Source organism: Coenobita brevimanus, chromosome 70, assembly GCF_032717465.1.
Source record: "Coenobita brevimanus isolate Jiangsu-jjx chromosome 70, ASM3271746v2, whole genome shotgun sequence".
Lineage (NCBI taxonomy): Eukaryota > Metazoa > Arthropoda > Malacostraca > Decapoda > Coenobitidae > Coenobita > Coenobita brevimanus.
This window is the reverse complement of record NC_137023.1, coordinates 41939978-41959880: the sequence shown is the minus strand read 5'-3', so window position 1 is coordinate 41959880 and position 19903 is coordinate 41939978. Positions and strand designations below refer to the sequence as shown.

Below are 19903 nucleotides of genomic sequence, written 5' to 3'. Positions count from 1 at the left end.
CTACCTGCCCCTGACCAGCGACTTGTCAATTACCACTTTCTGAAATGAACAAAAAAAAAAAAAGGAAAATGACCCCTTGAGCATTGTTAGAATAGGTCTGATTTTCCACAACCTGTCGTTTGGTGCAGGCCCATAATTTCTGTTGAAATGGAGAAACCTTAGGATGGCCATGTACCTGTCACAGGCCATATGATTACCAAAGACAGTTGTCCCCACGAGTTCATCTACCGACCAGTAGTCATGGAGCTCATGTTTTCTTAAGTGCGCCATCAGCATGGTGGGGGCTATTCACACAAACAACTTCCACCACCTCCACAGATTGCCAGTCCCTCATATGCATGCTTTCACTGGTAGCCACGTCTAGCCACTCCACACACATAGCTTGGTGGAAATTTATTATTTCCACCAGGTACATTATTGCATCATTGCAGTCGTGAATAACACCCTGAAAGTACTGCTAATAGTCCAGGGCCTGGAGGGAAGCTCCTCCTCCTGAACACCTGCTCCTTCCTCATCAGACACCGGCACAGTGGGCTCAAATCCTGCGCCATCCTCCCAGACAAGGGTATCCACTCTACCCACACTTGATGAAGCAGACCGTTTGCCACATACAGCATGTTTTTTCTGCATACGTGCACACCAACTCGTCGATGCCAATGGGCAGGGGATGAAGGGGAAGGAGAGGGAGAGGTGTGGGAGGTGGAGGAGAAAGGGGATCTTGACTCACCTGATGCGGGCCTTCCCTGGGGGGACGCTTGCTGCTGAGGAACACCACGTGGGGCCCATGTGGAGAATTCCACTCTTGAAGGGCCTGGTTGTGGTGATTCCATCCTTGAAGTACTTGGCTGAGGTGAAGGTGGACGTTTGAGGGCGTGACAACGGCAAGCAGGCAGCGAGCATGACGATGAGACGGCTCATCGACATTTCTTTCGCAGATGACCACCAACTCCACACTCACCTGCCCAGTGTGCTGGGTCATCTGTGTGTTCCTCCTCAGTGAAGTCGTCACTGTCGCAGGCCTTACCCCCCTCCTGCAGGAGTTTGAGAGCCTTTTCAGGCGTCTGAGAACGGGAAGGGGTCGGAGGGCGAGAGAGTTCACTTTCCACATGGTAATTCCTTCTCTCCTCCTGAGACGTATTCCCACCAAGTGTCCGTGAGGATACGATGTCTTCCGAGGCACGACTGATCGCACTATTGCTGAGCCCTTTCCTGGGCACTAAGGGCAGAACTTTCATGTGGATCGATGATGCAATCGGCCCAGCACGCAGTGGGATGGAATTGGACAATGACGATGATGAAGACATGGCTCCTCACTCTACCAGTGCCGTGTACAGACTGAGCCGCGCATCTGTGGGGGACCTACCTACCCTATGGGTGTCATAGAATATGGTTGCGAGTTCAAAGGGTGGCGGGAAGATATATCTATCTATCTATAGCCCTACGCCCTAATCCCGCAAAGGGTGGTCGCAGACAAAATGCCTCCAAGTCGCTCTGTCACCCACCATTTGACTACCCTCCCCCCAACTCACTCCCCCCCTCCCTCATATACCTCTCAACTCCATCCCTCCACCTCATCCTCAGTCTGCCTCTCCCTCTCCCTCCCTCCACCTCACCTACATACACCTTCTTGGTTAGTCTTTCATTCTCCATTCTCTCCACATGTCCAAACCATCTCTGTATTTCTCCTAATCTTCTCAACCACATCCACATCCACCCCACAACGTTCCTTCACTTCTTCATTCGTCAACCTGTCCCTCCATGTCACTCCACATGCTCCTCTTAAGTAACTCATTTCCACTGCTCTCACTCTTGACTTGTTTCCCTCTTGCAAGGTCCATGCCTCGCTTCCATACGTCAGGGTAGGGATCACAATACCATCATGCAGTGACTTCTTAACTTCCATACTCACCTCCCTATTCCTCATCACTGCTTTCAGTGAACCAACAACCTTCCTTCCCTGCTGTACCCTTTCACGCATTTCATCCCCCAGCGTTCCATCCTTACTCATCACACTACCCATGTACTTGAATGCACTCACATTCTCCATGTCCTCACCATCCAACCTCACTGTACACTCTGACTTCATTCCTCTCAAACACCATAACTTTACTTTTGTTTACATTAACTTTCAGATTCCTCTATCTACACACTGTCCCAATTTCATTCACCAAACTTTGCAACTCCCATTCATCTTCTCTCAACAATACTGTATCATCAGCAAACAACAACACCAGAGTCTTCCAAATCTCACCCTCAATCATTAGAGCCACCCCAGCATCCACTGCCCTACCTTGCACCTCCTTTACAACCCCATCCATGTATATATTAAACAGCCATGGAGACATCACACACCCCTGTTTCAGTCCCACATTGAGATCAAAGAACTCTTTCAGCTCACCATCCACTCGCACCGTAGCCCTAGCTCCTTCATACATACCCTTCACAGCACTCAGTAATTTCCCATCCACTCCATATATTCTTAATACCTTCCACATACCTTGCCTATCTATTCTGTCATAAGCTTTCTCCAAGTCCATGAAGGCAGCATACACTTTCTTTCCCTTCTCTACATACTTCTCCACTAAACATCTTAGAACAAATATCTGATCTACACAACCTTTTCCCGGCGGCGCTCCGCTCCCTGAATCATGATGGCTGTACACATCAGCAGGTACATAGTGGTTAATCGACTTTTCTCTCCAGTACATCAATGCCTTAGCAGAATTAAGTCATTTTTTGTCTTGTACAGTACAGTAATGTACACTTCAGAACACTGAAAGTTTTATTTAGAACCCCATGCATAAGGAAAGGAATGGCAAAGAAGGTGAGGAATTCCATGGTGAGAGGGAGGGGGGGGGGGCAGTAGTTCAATGTGTCAGAGAACCACAGCAGCACCAGAAGGACAGCCAGGTTTTAGATACAAACCCATTGCAATGTTGCCATTTAATGATAAAAGTAATGTTTTGGAAGAGACATAGAGTGCAAAGTAGGCTCATATGTATGTTGGCACCATAGTGGCAAAGGAATACAGTGGAGAGTGAGAGAACATTCACCTTGCCGCTGCCAGCCAGTGAAAACTCTGCATTAGATTTCTTGCGCCCCTGCCGTAGCTAATCAAAGGTCTTCTACTGCCTACCACTGGATCTTCCCACCAACACCCTGCAAGGCCCACCAGCCATCTACCCTCCCTTCCTCCCTCATTTTCATATTACAGTACAGTATAACCCTATTATCATTGTATACTGTATTTATTTTCTGTTTTTGTGATTATGGCTGAATGTTTGATGACAGCGACTGTCTCTTGCTGGATAATAATGTACTTTTAGCCAGAAGAAAGGGTGCTTCATGCCGGATAGTGTCATAAAGATTTTATGTTTACTGCCGGGTACCATACCACTTTAATTCAGCCATTGGCTATGCCAGATAATGCCGTACGCTTGGTAGTGCCTAGATGGATAATCGGGAGTTTTCTGTATTTGTTACAAAGGACTGTATAATTCATATGACACCCAAAATCTGGGAAAATACAGTAATCCCTCCAACAACTGATGTAATAGAGCCAAAGGCATGTCTGGAAATTGGGTTTGTCCGGGAATTGGGAAAATGCCTCCTGGACAGGTACTTGAGGATCCTAACCCAGCCTAACTCAGCAAACCACGTATATAACTCTCTCGGATATGCATAGCACCTACACCCACCACTGCAAATTGACTTAGGACCTGCACACAGAATTGCTATGGGAGAGTTGTCTGTCTTTGCTTTGTGTTTCCACCTCTACCAAGTGAATTTTTTGGGCAAGAAGTAACAGGCAACTCCTCTGGTGTTCGCGGGAGGTGGTGAAACACTCAATGCGTCAGTGCTTTCCCAGAAGCGAGAGTGGGAGTATATGTTCCCGTCGCACCGAGCTTGCACCTACCTCTTTTTTCATATGCATTACTGTTTGCCCTGTTATTTTCCTAGAGTTGAGTTGTCTTGCTTGGAAAGTACTGCTCAAAGGATGAGAGGGTCCATATCTTTGCATGGAGGCAGGATAATGTCCCTCTCAACACGATTGGTGAATGTACTGGACGTGTAAATTTGACCATCATGAAGATTCTTGCTGCAGCGCCCGGCCTGCCACCTGATGTCGTACCAGAGCACAAGCATGGCGGTGGAAAGAAGAGGATGATTTCTAGAGGTACAGATACACTTCTGAAGAGGGAAGTAATCAAGAATCCTCGACTGACAGCAGCAGTATTGAAGGGAATGCATTCCCAGCTGTTACAAGACGTCTCAATTCGAACTATCCAACACCACTTGCAGAAGGAGCTGGGTTTGCCAAGCCGCATCGCAGCCAAGAAACTGCTTCTCACTGATCGCGTGAAGAAACAGCCCATTGAGTTTGCCAAGAAGTCTACACACTGGATATCGGATGAATGGAGCAAAGTTATGTTTTCCTATGAAAGCACTTTTCAAGTGTTCCAGGTGCATTCTGCCAAGGTTTGTTGCCCTGCTTCCTGTAGTCGATATGACCCTGCTTATATGGTGCTGACTGTTAAGCACCCACAATCAGTATTTGTATGGGGGTTTCTCAGGTGGATGGGAAGGGGAGGCCTCTACTTTCTTCCTAAGAACTTGATGAATGGTGGCCGGTACATTCAAGTTCTGAAAGATCATTTGTTAAACTGTTTTGCTATTCATGGGTGCGACTTTTTCATGCATGATTCAGCTCCATGTCACAAGTCAAGAAAGGTGACAAAATGGTTTCAGAATAATCAGATTGAGATCCTCTACTGGCCTGGCAATAGTCCGGATCTAAATCCGATAGAAAACTGCTGGGCAAAGATGAAGAAAATTATGGGAGAGAAGAAGACACCCACTCTGGACAACCTCAAGACTGAACTGACAAATGTTTGGTTCTAAGAAATGTCCTTAGATTACTTTAGAGATCTAAGTGATTCCATGGCAAAATGCATCCAACTGGTCCTGAAAAACAAGGGAAACATGATTTCTTATTAACGAATGGCATTTCATGAACATTGTGATATACTATGATATCTGTGTTTTTTATTACCTTGTGGAGGGAGGTCCTAAGTCAGTTTGCGGTAGCTGTATTTAAAGACCCTATTCACACAAAGGGACGGAAAGCATAAATTAAATGAAAAGGAACCTGAGAATGAGGAATTAGAAATGAGCATGGAAAATATTTAGCAGTGTACAGGGTATTTACAACACGTCCATGGCTGTTTTGAAGATTAACCTGCATCCTCTAAGGCTCTGGCAGTGGTGCAAATGCTCCTGAAGCACGTACAGTAATCCAGTGTTGTGCTGCACTTAATCCTTTGCTCTGTGAATTATAATTGTTTAAGACTGCACATTCTGTTCTTACTTGCATCACGCCCATTGCAACTGCCAGTTTGCACTCTGCACTTAATCCTTTGCACTCTGAATTCTAATTTCTTAACACTGCACAACACTGTAAATTTCCATGTGGTCTAGTGGTGAGGTATTGCAGTTTATTCACTGTTTATTAACAAAAATGAGCATGTGCGGCAGTCATTGCAACGAGCGTTTAGTCAGGACGGTAGTTAGGTGGTAACGGGAGGGGAGGAAGCAGGGGGCAACTGTACTGCACATGAAAACACAGCTGTTTGGCGCTGTGAGCCAAGTTTAAAGTACGGTTGGGAAAAAAAAAAAATGGGGGGGGGGGGTCTCAAGGCCCAGGCACAAAATATCCGGGAATTGGGCATCCGGTTATTACAGGGATTAGTGTGACATTACTCAAGAGCATGGAACTAGGTCTGTTGAGGTCAGTGGTGGTGTCTTACAGAGGGCAGTGGGTAAATTCGGACCTGAAACTCATTTACCCCCAAATTGTTCACATCAGTTAGGGTAACTTATCTCCTAGTATGCCGGCGGTGTCAATTGGCGTCATTCAGTACCATGTCAATATGATGCATATCATGAAAATAAGCTAAATATTTTGCAAAGGGAATGATGTTCTCTGTCCTGTTTACACGAATCCTCTCAACCATCCTAAGCATTCATCTTGTGAGTACCTGTATGTCACGCACTTCACCCATGTCCAGACGTATGTCTTTTTATCTTGAAAGAGCCCAGAAATAGAAACATACCCCTCTACCCAGGCATAGTATGAGTCTGTTCAGAAAGAATCTGACCTTAGGCTCTAAAAAAAAATGAATAGCTAACCTGTTGAGATAGGACACTAATCTCCCTCAAAGTAGGCCTCTTCTGACTTGACACACACAGCCCAGCATTCTTTCTATTACCTTAAATATTTTTCAGAGTTGGTTTTCGATATCTCATGCATTCATCATGATCTTGTCACATTCGTCGTGATCTCGTCTCGTCTCAAATCGGGACCCTTCAGTGGAGTTTTAAGTTTGGAGAATAACCAAAAGTCATACAGAGGTATGTCTGGTGGGTAGGGAGCCTGCTCGATCTGTGGGATGTTTTGCTTGGCCAAAATTTCCTGAATCAGCTGAGAAGAATGGTCAGGGGTGTTGTATGGTGCAGCTTGTTGCCAGTTTCCAGTGGTCTGGTCTCTTCCGCAAAAATGTGTCACGAAGACGACGTAACATCGAGGTATTAATGTTTCTTGACAGTGACCTTCTGCTGCGTATTCATGATGCACAACACAGTAGTCAACAAAAACTGTCAACATGCATTTCACCTTGCTGTGGACCTGTTGTGCTTTTTTTGGCAGAGGCAACCCTGCACCCTTCCACTGGGACGGCAGAGCTTTGGTATCTGGGTCGTATCCATACATCCAACTCACATCTCCAGGGATAACAGTCTTCAGAAAGTGCAGATTGTGATTTGCACACTCCAACATGTCTTGAGCAACGTTCATCCGTAGAGCTTGTTCATGTGAAAGGAAATTTGGAATGATCTTGGCGGCAACTCTTCGCATGCCCAAATCATCTGTTATAATTTTGTGTCCTGATCCATTGCTGATTCCAATTTCATTAGCAATTTTTCTGACAGTCAGCTTACTATTTCCCATGACCAGATCGGAGACTTTCTTCACATTTTCAGCACTCTTATTGATGGCATCTCAGGAAGTGGATTGCTCTAGACTGATATTTGGCCATTTTTGAAGCGATGTGTACCACTCCTTTATTTGTGATACCCCCATGGCTTCATTCCTAACAACCTGCTGGATCTTCCTGATAGTTTCAGTTTGGGTATCACCCAGTTCTGGGCAAAATTTGATGCAGTAACGTCGTTCAACTTTTTCGGTCATTGTGATGAGCGCTGGAATGCAACGAGCGTAAAGTGCACGACCGTGAATACAGGTTGACTGACAGCAGCTGTGTCACTCATGGCAGCCGGCATTAATCAAGCATGTGCACGAAGGTCCTGCACTGCACTACACAAAACCCTGTCCCTATCATGTGGCTGGTTGGTGAGAAAAAAATGATGTTTGATTCTCTCTCTCTCTCTCTCTCTCTCTCTCTCTCTCTCTCTCTCGATACCCATGCACACACACAGTATATGTATAATACTGATATTAACAAAACTCTTCCAGACCAGTGGCCACGAACTGCTTCGGGGTGGCCCAGTACTAGTGGAACTACAGCCAGCGTAGCCTTCATTCGCAGACAGAAGATCTACATCGGCCATGTTGGAGACTCAGGGATTGTCTTGGGATATGAAGACCCAAGTATGAAAGAACTTGTGTAGTACGATACTATACCATATATACAGCATTTTGTGGTGATACTAAATATACCACCACCCCTGACATGAAAAATTTTATTTTTCTAGTGTACAAGTACAGTATAATAAGTAATTTTGTTTCATGTTGCATCAATAAATCATTGACTTTAACATTTTTATTTATATAAATAGCAAAATATTCAGTATATTGTCAATCTTGTTTCTTGCAGCTGCAAGGCATAATTCATTACTAAATTTCAGTTGTAAACTAGGTGATTTATGGCTAGAAGATTACATTTTCATTTGAACACTTTCAGAGTTGTCACCAGGTTCATTTGGATACAAACATATTGGACTGTAGGAACCAGGTCACTTCAGATAGACAGTACTAGAAACCTTTAGCTAAGGTTAATGTTGAAAGATTTCTTGTCGGGTATGTTGTGAACTGACCATCCACTCACTTGATGTAGTGCTACTCCGGGGTGTCTACCTTATCCTCTCCTCCAACCATCTTTCCTTCCATCCTCTTTGTTCTTCCTTTCCTTCATTCTTTCCTCGTCCTTCTGCCTACGGGTGACTTTACACTCCCTCTTCTGTCTTTCTTTCCTTCATTCTTTCCTCTTCCTTCTGCCTGTGGGTGACTCTACACTGAGTGACAAGCCAAATGGTTTCCTGTACATCAGGAAACCATTTACTACGTTTGATGGTAACCATATAACCATATTATGGCACCTGGTGGTTTAGTGGGTAATTAAGGTGCTCCAATCGGATTGAGCTGATGAAGGTTTATATCCAAGGGATGGTTAGGGTTTATTGCTCATGTAATGCCACTCATAGAATGAGTGAGGCTGGTCACTCTCATCATAAATGTCAGGACCAACTTTCCTAGCCCTGGGCTCCTATGCTCCTCATGGGGCAACATAGGATTGGATGATGGATGGATGGATGGTATGTTGTGAACAGGCATGTGTGTTGTAGTAGGGGTTGCATTTCAGTGAGAGCATGGGCGATTGTTGGAGAATTGTATGATCTATTGGAAGTGAAACAGAGAAGTGTGGTTGCCAAGTCATAGTTTGGCCAGGTAAACTTGTTTTTGCCTGGGAAAGGCAGTTTCTGTGGAATGAATGTCTGGCAGGGTTCATGGAGAATATTGTTTGGCTCTAGGTTTTGGATTGCTGTGGTGGTTATATGTTTCTGAAGAATAGTTTTGTTGGTTAAAGGAGGAGGAATGAGATGTCTATAAACCCCCTCCACTTCCTAAGTTCAGTGTTGTTCTTTTACTGTATTAGCTGCAAACCTTCACACCTTTTGTTTTGTTTGCCAGATGAAACACACTATTGTGTTGGCTTCCTTCACCACCGTTCTTTGTTTCTGTTTCCCTGTGCAGCATCAGTGTATTAACTACTATTCTAGTGATTGGTTCCTGGAGCTCTTTACTGTCTTCTTTACCCAGGACTGCGTTTCATGGACATATATACAGGCATAGTCACTATAGCGATCAAAAATCTCCCACCGGGTAGCCTCCTTCATGAACCTCCACCAGACATTCATCCCACAGAGACGTTCTTCCCAGGGAGAAAGACACGCACTTAGCCAAACTGTGATGCAAACATCACTCTTGTCAGCATCAGTACCAGCAAAAATACAACTTACAAACAATCCATTGTGCCCTCACTATAATGTAGCCCCTTACACTCAGTATTTTTACTCACCTCATGCATCTCACAGTCATAGCATAGGCCAGGATAAGCAGGCAATTCTTCCCCTTCAGTATCATCGCAACAGATTTTTGGGAGTGCCTGGTTGAAGTGACCGGTTTCCTCAGTCTAGCAGGTTCACATTCAGATGAGCCTGGTGCCAAGAAATAAAAGCCACCCTTATCCATGCCTAGACAGATATGAACAAAGCATTTCTCTGAAGCACACATTTGCTTCCAGATAGTCAGTGTACTTGGAAAGTCCACACTTTTTTAATATGTGCAGTACTACTATTAGATGCAAACAGACTGGGCCTCCACCAAACAGTCATGCTGCTGCAATCCCTCATGAGCTCTAAACATGCAGTATACTGTATATCTAAATATAGAAAACTTTGATAATTCATTTTATCAGTAAAGTAAGTTCTCATTATGCCATACCATTTTTCTTTTTATCTATTGGCTGTTTAAGGTAATCTACAGAAAAATTGCCATTTAAAGTTTCATATTTGCCAGCATCCCACAAATTTTTACAGTACCAGAGTTTAGACATTTTTTTCTATCTGGGAAAAGATCGACAATTATGTTTAGAGATCACTGACCATGCCAGTACACCCCCCCTCCCCTCTTGATGGCAGCATTCCATGTATCACAAACTTTAACCTTTCCCAGCTTAGTCCCTTAGCTCAGAGGTCTTCATGCAGGATCTCACTCCATGTTATCCCAGATCTGCCACTTGCCAATCTTCCCTTCACATTCACATATGTAACCCTCCTCTACCTTCTCTCATCTTTCGACATTTTCAAACAATCTCAGCCTATCTATTTGCAACACTTTAATATTTGTCAGGTCTTTGTTTTTGACTAATTATGACTGACTGTACAGTGTTATATTCATGGTCTGTGCCACACCATCAGTTGTTCTTGTTGTTGCTCAACTTCAGTCTGCCTTGCTGAGCAGACCCTCTCACAGCAGCAGTGACACCTTTGCTCCTACCCTTATATTCTCCAGACCAGCTCACACCACACAGCTATGTTTGCCTCTTAAAAATACCGTAGTCTCTCCTTCCCATTCTCACACCTGTTTTCCAAGGAAATGCATTTCACAGACACACTAGATACATCCATTTAACATCACACCATTCAGTTATAAAGCTATGCCTCCTCTATTTGTCATGTAGTCGATTTGCAGTGTAGGTTGCCACTCTTATCATATTGCCTCAAGCATTTTCTTGGATGGCTTTTCTACCATTGTTCAGTCTTTGTTTTCTTGTGCCATGTGGGGAGGATGGATGATGACAGTTGGGTGTGAAGGGTGAGGGGTGTGAACGTTGAGGGTAGAGTTGCAAGAGGCAGACCAAATAAGACCTGAGAAATGGCTGTAGGGATTGACCTCATAATTTAACTTAATTTCTAATTTTGCCTCATGAGGCAAGTATATTCTGCACACCTCTATTCCGTTACAGAGGCTCTAGTCAGCAACTGGAAATGTTAGTGGGCAGCAATTACATCTTATCTGATTAGGGATAAGGAACTGAATAGAGAGGGCTGCTAGAGATCAAGAGCATGGAGAGCTGCCATTAGGTTAAACTGGAAATGTTAGTGGGCAGCAATTACATCCTATCTGATTAGGGATAAGGAACTGAATAGAGAGGGCTGCTAGAGATCAAGAGCATGGAGAGCTGCCATTAGGTGACCAAGGCCAACACGTGAAGCATGTTTGAGCCTTTATAAACAAACAAACCAACCAAACAGGGTCAATATCTGGTGGCAACCCAAGCACACTTGCTTTCCAGGAGGTTCAGGGGTTTAGTTATAATGCCCCAGTCAGAGCACTAGATCATGGAGAAAAGTTTGAAAGAGCCCCAAGTAGCCATTGATGGGAAGGTGGATATTGGGTAACCCCAGTTTGTTTCGCTGAGCAGACCTCCTAACCTCAGGCAAAGAACCACCACTGCAGGGCTGTCCCATGCACTGAATTGATGCTCAGTCTCAGCAGACAGAACCTCAGCAAGGTGTGGGGATGAATGGTGAGGCTTGATTCCTGAATGGAAACCCCCAAAACTGGTGTAATGAAAAGGAAATCTTTACTAGTTTGTAATTAATTGCACGCCAGCCTGCCATTTCATTGCCACTATCAGAGAAAAGTGCAGCATATCAACAAATTATGAAAGCACAGAGATGGAATATAGGGTGTTAAAACAAGGTCACCACAAGAAGGTGGAGTAGGACTTGCTCGCGGCATGTAATGTGGGGCAAGCCAACTGAGTTGCTATACTGTTTTTACCTCAACTTCCTTGTCATCTCTCACATTGAGTGCTGAGTTGTCATCATCATCATCATCCGGACCTCCTTTCCCACCCTGGGGCAGGGTGAGGAGTAGCAATGTCTAGACAGCCCAAATTTGTCCAGTCCAATGGACTGCGCTTCCATTCACTGATCATTCAAGCCCACGGAATCCTGGCTGTATCGGATACGCCTAAAACATTCACCACGTTCTGTAGCTTCACATAATCGTATCTGATAGAGTCAGTCCAGACACTGCCACGTTAAAAAGGGGTGCCAGTCTCTGATCATGCACTTCTTCTCACAGCATTCACCCAGCCAGCGTGATCTCCTGTCAGTTCCCTTGTCTCACCGACTTCCAAACCTCTCTTCCTCACACACTCATCCACCATATCTGCCCACTCTCTCCTTGGCCTACCTCGCCTCCCTATCTATCTATCTATCTATAGCCCGACGCCCTAATCCCGCAAAGGGTGGCCGCAGACAAAACGCCTCCAAGTCACTCTGTCACCCACCATTTGACTCCCCTCCCCCCAACTCACCCCCTCCCTCCCTCATATACCTCTCAACTCCATCCCTCCACCTCATCCTCGGTCTACCCCTCCCTCTCCCTCCCTCCACCTCACCTACATACACCCTCTTAGTCAGTCTTTCATTCTCCATCCTCTCCACATGTCCAAACCACCTCAGTGTATTTCTCCTAATCTTTTCAACCACATCCACATCTACCCCACAACGTTCCTTCACTTCTTCATTCGTCAACCTGTCCCTCCATGTCACTCCACATGCTCCTCTCAAGTAACTCATTTCCACTGCTCACACTCTTGACTTGTTCCCCTCTTGCAAGGTCCACGCCTCGCTTCCATACGTCAGGGTAGGGATCACAATACCATCATGCAGTGACTTCTTAACTTCCATACTCACCTCCCTATTTCTCATCACTGCTTTCAGTGTGCCAACAACCTTCCTTCCCTGCTGTACCCTTTCACGTACTTCATCCCCCAAAGTTCCATCCTTACTCATCACACTACCCAAGTACTTGAATGCACTCACATTCTCCATATCCTCACCATCCAACCTCACTGCACACTCTGTGACTTCATTCCTCTCAAACACCATAACTTTACTTTTGTTTACATTAACTTTCAGCTTCCTCCTCCTACACACTGTCCCAAATTCATTCACCAAACCTTGCAACTCCCATTCATCTTCACTCAACAATACTGTATCATCAGCAAACAGCAACACCGGAAGCTTCCAAATCTCACCCTCATTCATTAGGGCCACCCCACATCCACTGCCCTACCTTGTACCTCCTTTACGACCCCATCCATATATATATTAAACAGCCATGGAGACATTACACACCCCTGTTTCAGTCCCACACTGAGATCAAAGAACTCACTCAGCTCACCATCCACTCGCACCGTAGCCCTAGCTCCCTCGTCCATACTCTTCACAGCACTCAACAATTTCCCCTCCACTCCATATATTCTTAATACCTTCCACATACCTTTCCTATCTATTCTGTCATAAGCTTTCTCCAAGTCCATGAAGGCAGCGTACACTTTCCTTCCCTTCTCTAGATACTTCTCCACTAAACATCTTAGAACAAATATCTGATCTACACACCCTTTTCCCTTCCTAAATCCCCCTTGTTCTTCTCCAACTAGCTCCTCTGTCATATGCCTAACCCTATCAATGAGTATTCTGTCATATATTTTACCAGTCACACTAAGAAGGCAAATACCCCTATGGTTACCACATACTTCTCTCTCCCCTTTTCCTTTGTACAGAGGAACAATTATACCTGATTTCCAGTCCTCTGGAACCCTTCCCTCTTCCCAAGCCAATCTACACAACTTCCATATCCACTCCACAACAATCTCACCCCCATACCTAAGCATTTCACCACACACTCCATCAATTCCTGGGGCCTTTCCCAGCTTAATCTTCTTCATCGCTTCCACTACTTCCGACCTACTGATCTCTTCCTCCCTCCTCTCATCTCTTCTTCTCCCAGCCATTCCCCAACCACTTATACTCACACTGCTTTCACTCTCTACATTCAACAAATCCTCAAAGTGCTCCTTCCATCTCCTCAATTTCTCTCTCTTCTCCACCAACAATCTATTATTCCTATCTTTCACTCCCCTACTATTTCCCCTTTCACACTGCCTTACTTTCTTTACCTCCTTCCAAAACAATTTCTTACTCTCCCTCCATTTCACACTCAGATTCCTCCCAAACTCTTCATCCACTTTCTTCTTACTCTCCTTCACCAGTCTCTTAACCTCCCTTCTCCTGCTCACATATACCTCTCTCTTCTCTTTCTCATCTTCTCCCCTACCTCTACTCGCCAACCATTCACCGTATGCCTTCTTCTTTTGTTCCACAGCCTCCCCCTCCTTCAAATTCACTCAGATATACCTTTTTCTCCACTCTATTGTTATCCATTCTCTCCACATGACCGTACCATCTCAGTACACTCTCTTTGATTCTGGTGTCCACCGACTTCCTCACTCCTCATCTTTCACGAATCACATTATTTGGTATCCTATCCACCCGCTGTATTCCACTTACATTGCTCAGCAGTCCCATCTCCACTGCTCTTACTTGTGACTTTTCATATTCATGCCACACCATAGTCTCACATCCATATGTTAAAGTTGGGACTAACACTCCATGTAAGCCTCGTGCAGCTGCAACACTTAAGCCTCTGTTTCTTATCAATCTTCATTGCACCAGCTACTTTTCTTCCATGTGTCACTCTACTTTCCACTTCTTTTGCACATTTTTCTCTTTTCTGTCACTACCCAGGTATTTGAACTCTCACCAATTCCAGTCTTTCTCCATTCAATGTAACATCGCACTGGGAGTCGCCTTCTCTCTCAGTAACCGTCACTTTACACCTTTCTGCGTTTACTGTCAAGGCATGATGCTCACACACATCAGCAAAACTCTGCACTAGCTACCAAGTTCTTGTCTGGTACTTGCAACCAGCACTGCATCTTCAGCATAGAACAAATTTGAGATATTCCAACCACTCACTTGATGTAGTGCTGCTCTCGGGTATCTGCCCTTTCCTCTCCTCCATCCTTCTTTCCTCATCCTTCTGCCTACAGGTGACTTTACACTCCCTCTTCCATTTTTCCTTCATTCTTTCCTCTTCTTCTGCCTGTGGGTGACTCTATACTGAGTGAGAAGCCAAATAGTTTCCTGTACATCATGAAACTGTTTACTACGCTGGGTGGTAACCATGTAACCAGATTTTGGCTCCTTGTGGTTTAAAGGGTAATTAAGGCACTCCAATCAGATTGAGCCGGTGAAGGTTTAAATGCAAGGGGTGGTTGGGGTTTATTACTCACGTAATGCGACTCAGGGATGAGTGAGGCTGGTCACTCTCATCTTAAATGTCAGGACCAATTTGCCTAGCCCTGGGCTGCTACGCTTCTCATGGAGCTACATAGGATTGGATGATGATGATGACCATCCATCACCAATGCCATCCCTCTCTCCATTACTCGTGTTTTTATGTCTCGTCATTCCATCCATATACAGTATATATATATTGAACAGCCATGGGGACATCACACAACCTTGTTGCATGCCCACACCTATCGTGAACCATTCACTTAGATGCCCATTAATCCTTACACATGCTTCACTGCCATCATAAAAACTCTTGACAGCACCTAGCAGCTTACCATCTACACCGTACATGTGCAAAACTTTCCACAGTCCTTCTCTGTCCACTTTGTCATATGCTTTTGCCAGATCTATGAATGCCATAAACACTTATGGTCCTTCTCACAAGCCTTCTCTACTATCTTTCTCATTGCAAGTATTTGATCCACACATCCTCTGCCACTCCTAAAGCCACGCTGTTTATCACTCAGTAGGACTTCTGATATCTCTCTTACTTTCTCTATAACAATTCTTCCATATACCTTCCCTACCACACTCAGTAGACTTATGCCATGATAATTCTTGCACTCACTTTGCTCACCTTTATTTTTGTACAGGGGTACAATCACAGCCTTTCCCACTCAGCAGGCACAGTTTCGCTCATCCATGCCTTCTTTCATATCTCCAACAAGCACTTCGTTCCACTCTCTCCACTACACTTAAGCATCTCTGCATACACCTCATGAACCCCAGCTGCTTTCCCATTTTTCAGCCGCTTCACAGCACTCTTCACCTCTGCGAGTGTCACGTCTATTGGTACTGCATTCCTTCTCTGCACACCCCCAAAACCAATCATATTTACAGCCATTCATCAGTCTTTCAAAATATTCTTTCCATCTGTTCCTTACTTCATCCCCATGGGTTAATAATCTACCACCTACATCCTTCACACCATCACATTTCTTTCCACTTTCACTTCTACATTTCCACACCTCTTTCCAGAATAACTTCTTATTTTCAGAGTAGTTCACATTCATTTTTCTTCCAAGATCCTCATTTACCTCCTTCTTTTTCCTCTTCACTAGTCTCTTTACATGCTTCTTGCTGTCAACATATTCAGTCTTATTTCAACTGAACCCCTGTCCTGTAACCACTTTAGCCACTTCTTCCTCTTTTTCTCCACTGCTGTCTTACCCTCCTCATCCCACCATGCTGTACCTTTCTTCTTTGTTGTTACTCTTGCCACACCACACATCGCTTTAGCATTTCTAACTAAGCAATCCCTGTATGCATTCCACAGGCTGTCCAGATCCATTTCATTCTAGTTCACCGATTCTAACTCTTCCTTTACATTGGTCCTGTAATCATCTGCCATTTCTTTGATCCTCAGCTTCTCAACTTTCAGTCTTTCTCCCTGACTGCTCCTATCTCTCCTGATCCGCCTCACTCCTCTTAGCTTGATCATGCATACCACAATCATATGATCTGACAGACCTCCACATCATCCTCTCACGGCCCTCATATCAGTAAGCATTCCCATCATTGACCTCTCTACGAGCACATAATCAATCAGGTTCTTTCACTGTTCGAGTCTACGCCATGTATATTTATGTGCATCTCTGTGTTTGAAATACGAGTTACAAATGCACAACCTCCTATCATGACACATATCCTTTAGTCTCTTCCCATTATCATTTTTTCCTGGTACTCCATAACAACCCATTATGTCATCCTCAGGACCATTGCCTACTCTTCTATTCATATCCCCCATTACAATCACTTTATAGCTCCTGGGCATTTCTCCCACTACCTCACCCAGCTTATCTTTGCTGAGTTGTAACGATGAATTAATACTAAAATATGGTGGTAGTCATGAAGAAGTGCTATGGAAAGGATGTAGAGCCATGGGATTGTCATTTCCTGCCAGAGAACTTACATAAACAAGCTGCAATAGGACAGAAATCTTAGGCAAAGTTAGAGTGAATATTAAATAATTTTCCAGTTATGGCACCAACTGACCTCTCTGGTGACAATACTGCCACTGCACAGTGTATTTGCTGTAAGGATTTTGCTATATTTTCTGAATGCTATCAGTATGACAATGGCTCTTGTTTTTAGTTTATGTTTACTAATTCAAAACTTTTTTTAGTTTATTCTTTCTAAATTCAAAGTTTTATATTTAACTTTATTGTTGCTTTTAATTTATTTATTTGAATTCAGGAACCCTTTTATATAAGTTTGAAATGTCTTCGGTGCCCTCTTCTGTACACTACTTTGTGAACCTGAATTGAATTCAGTTGGGGGGGGGGGGAAATGAAGAGGTTAATATTGTATAGTATAGTGATATATGCAGGACTTAATCTTCTATTATATCAGGTAATAATTGAAATTGGTTTGTTGCTGTGTTTGTTCATTCATTCATCACCTAATCTTGTGTTGCCCCTTGAGGAGCATAGGAACCCTGGGCTAGGAAATTGGTCCTGACTTTAAGATGAGAGTGACCAGCCTCACCATCCCTGAGTGGCAGTAAACCCCAACCATTCCTTGGATGTAAACCTGTGCAGGCTCAGTCCAATTGAAGTGCCTTAATTACCCACTAAACCACCAGGCATCATAATTTGGTTATATGGTTACCACCCAGCAGGAAACCATTTGGCTTGTCACTAGGTTTAGAATCACCTGTAGACAGAAGGAATAGGAATGACTAAAGGAAAGAAAGACAGAAGAAGAAGGAAGGAAAGAAGAGAAGAAAGGGCGGTCACCCAAGAGCAGCACTACATCAAGTGAGTGGATGGTGAGCACCCCCACCTATCACTGCAGTGTTTGTAAATTTTGTTTTTTCAGGATTGTGCTAGTAATTCGTGTCATATGTTTCAATAGGTGGAACTTGGCATGGACAGGCACTGACTCGAGACCACAAACCTGAGAGTGTAGTGGAGAAGGCACGTATCACCGAATGTGGGGGCAAGGTTATTAACAAGTCTGGTGTACCACGGGTGGTGTGGAACCGACCCAAGTCAGGACACCAGGGACCAGTTCGAAGGTCAACACCCATGGATGAGATACCTTTTTTAGCAGTGGCACGATCCTTAGGTAAATATCTATATCTGTCAATGTATCTATCTGTCTGTAACGAGATGCCAAACCGGTAATCCCATTAGGAGTTGCCATTTGTCTTTGAGTTAGTTGTTTTATGGGGAGGGGCACTGACCCTCCACTAACCCACTTACTGACATGTAGGGAACCCATGGTTCAGTCATATGGTTACCACTCAGTGTTGTAAATGGTTTCCTGGCATACAGGAAACCATTAGGCTTGTCACTGTGTAAAACCACATGAAAAGCAAAGAAGAGCAGTTAAAATAGTGACAGGAGAGATGGGAGAAACAGGAAGAGAGGAGGGCAGACACAGAATGAACGATAAAGGTGAAGGAAGAAGCAGGCGGCACTACATTGTGAATGGATGATGGTTGCTACTATCTACTACTGTATATATATATAGAGAGAGAGAGATAGACAGACATATATATATATATATATATATATATATATATATATATATATATATATATATATATATATACATACATATATATATATATATATATATATATACATATATATATATATATATATATATATATATATATATATATATATATATAGCGGAAAGAAATGTGATGGTGTGAAGGATACAGGTGGTAGGTTACTAACCCATGGAGATGAAGTAAGGACCAGATGGAGAGAATATTTTGAAAGCCTGATGAATGGGAATAGAGAGAGCAGAGCGGCTGTAAACATGATTGTTTTTGGGGGTGTACAAGAAGAAATGCAGTACCAGGAGACGTGACACTCGCACAGGTGAAGAGCGCTGTGAAACGGCTGAAAAATGGAAAAGCAGCTGGGGTTGATGAGGTGTATGCAGAGATGCTTAAGTGTAGTGGAGAGAGTGGAGCGAAGTGCTTATTGGAGGTATGTAAGAAGACATGGATGAGTGAAACTGTGCCCGCAGAGTGGAGAAAGGCTGTGATTGTACCCTTGTGCAAAAATAAAGGTGAGTGAAGTGAGTGCAAGAATTATTGTGGCATAAGTTTATTGAGTGTTGTAGGGAAGGTATATGGAAGAATTATCATAGAGATAGCAAGAGAGATATCAGAAGTCTTAGTGAATGATGAATGGGGTGGCTTTACGAGTGGCAGAGGGTGTGTGGATCAAGTATTTGCATTGAGACAGGTAGCAGAGAAGGCTTGTGAGAAGGACCTTAAGGTGTTTATAGCATTCATGGATCTGGAAAAAGCATACGACAAAGTAAACAGAGAGGGATTGTGGAATGTTTTGTGCATGTATGATGTAGATGGTATGCTGTTAGGTGCTGTCAAGAGTTGTTATGATGGTAGCGAGGCATGTGTAAGGGTTAATGGGCATCTAAGTGAGCGATTCACGATCGGTGTGGGCGTGCAACAAGGTTGTGTGATGTCCCCTTGGTTGTTCAATATATATATGGATGGGGTGATGAGAGAAGTAAAAACATGAGTAATGGAGGGAAGGATGACGCTGGTATTGAATGGTGATGGATGGAATATCTCAAATATGTTGTATGCTGATGATGCTGTACTGCTTGCAAGTGCTGGACAAGAACTTGGTTGGCTAGTGCAGAGTTTTGCTGATGTTTGTGAGCATCGTGCCTTGAGAGATGAGTCCTTGAAATACGAAAGGGATAAGGACCAAAAAAACCTTGTGTAATCTGAAATTTCGTATATCGGAACAATTTTCCCCACTGAAATATACATATAAGGTGAATGGAGAGACTGGAATTGGACAGTGATAAAAAGACTGGAAACAGTGCAAAAGAA

At 43.9% G+C, this 19903-nt stretch overlaps 1 protein-coding gene across 1 annotated transcript in view; it reads left to right on the top strand.

Moving 5' to 3' along the window:
- Pp2C1 (protein phosphatase 2C) overlaps nucleotides 1-19903 on the top strand; it is a 43466-nt gene that overhangs the window by 6695 nt on the left and 16868 nt on the right. The window contains exons 2-3 of the mRNA XM_080277582.1: nucleotides 7532-7666; nucleotides 17932-18144. Coding sequence (XP_080133708.1) covers nucleotides 7532-7666; nucleotides 17932-18144 — 348 coding nt within the window. The remainder of the gene's footprint in view (nucleotides 1-7531; nucleotides 7667-17931; nucleotides 18145-19903) is intronic.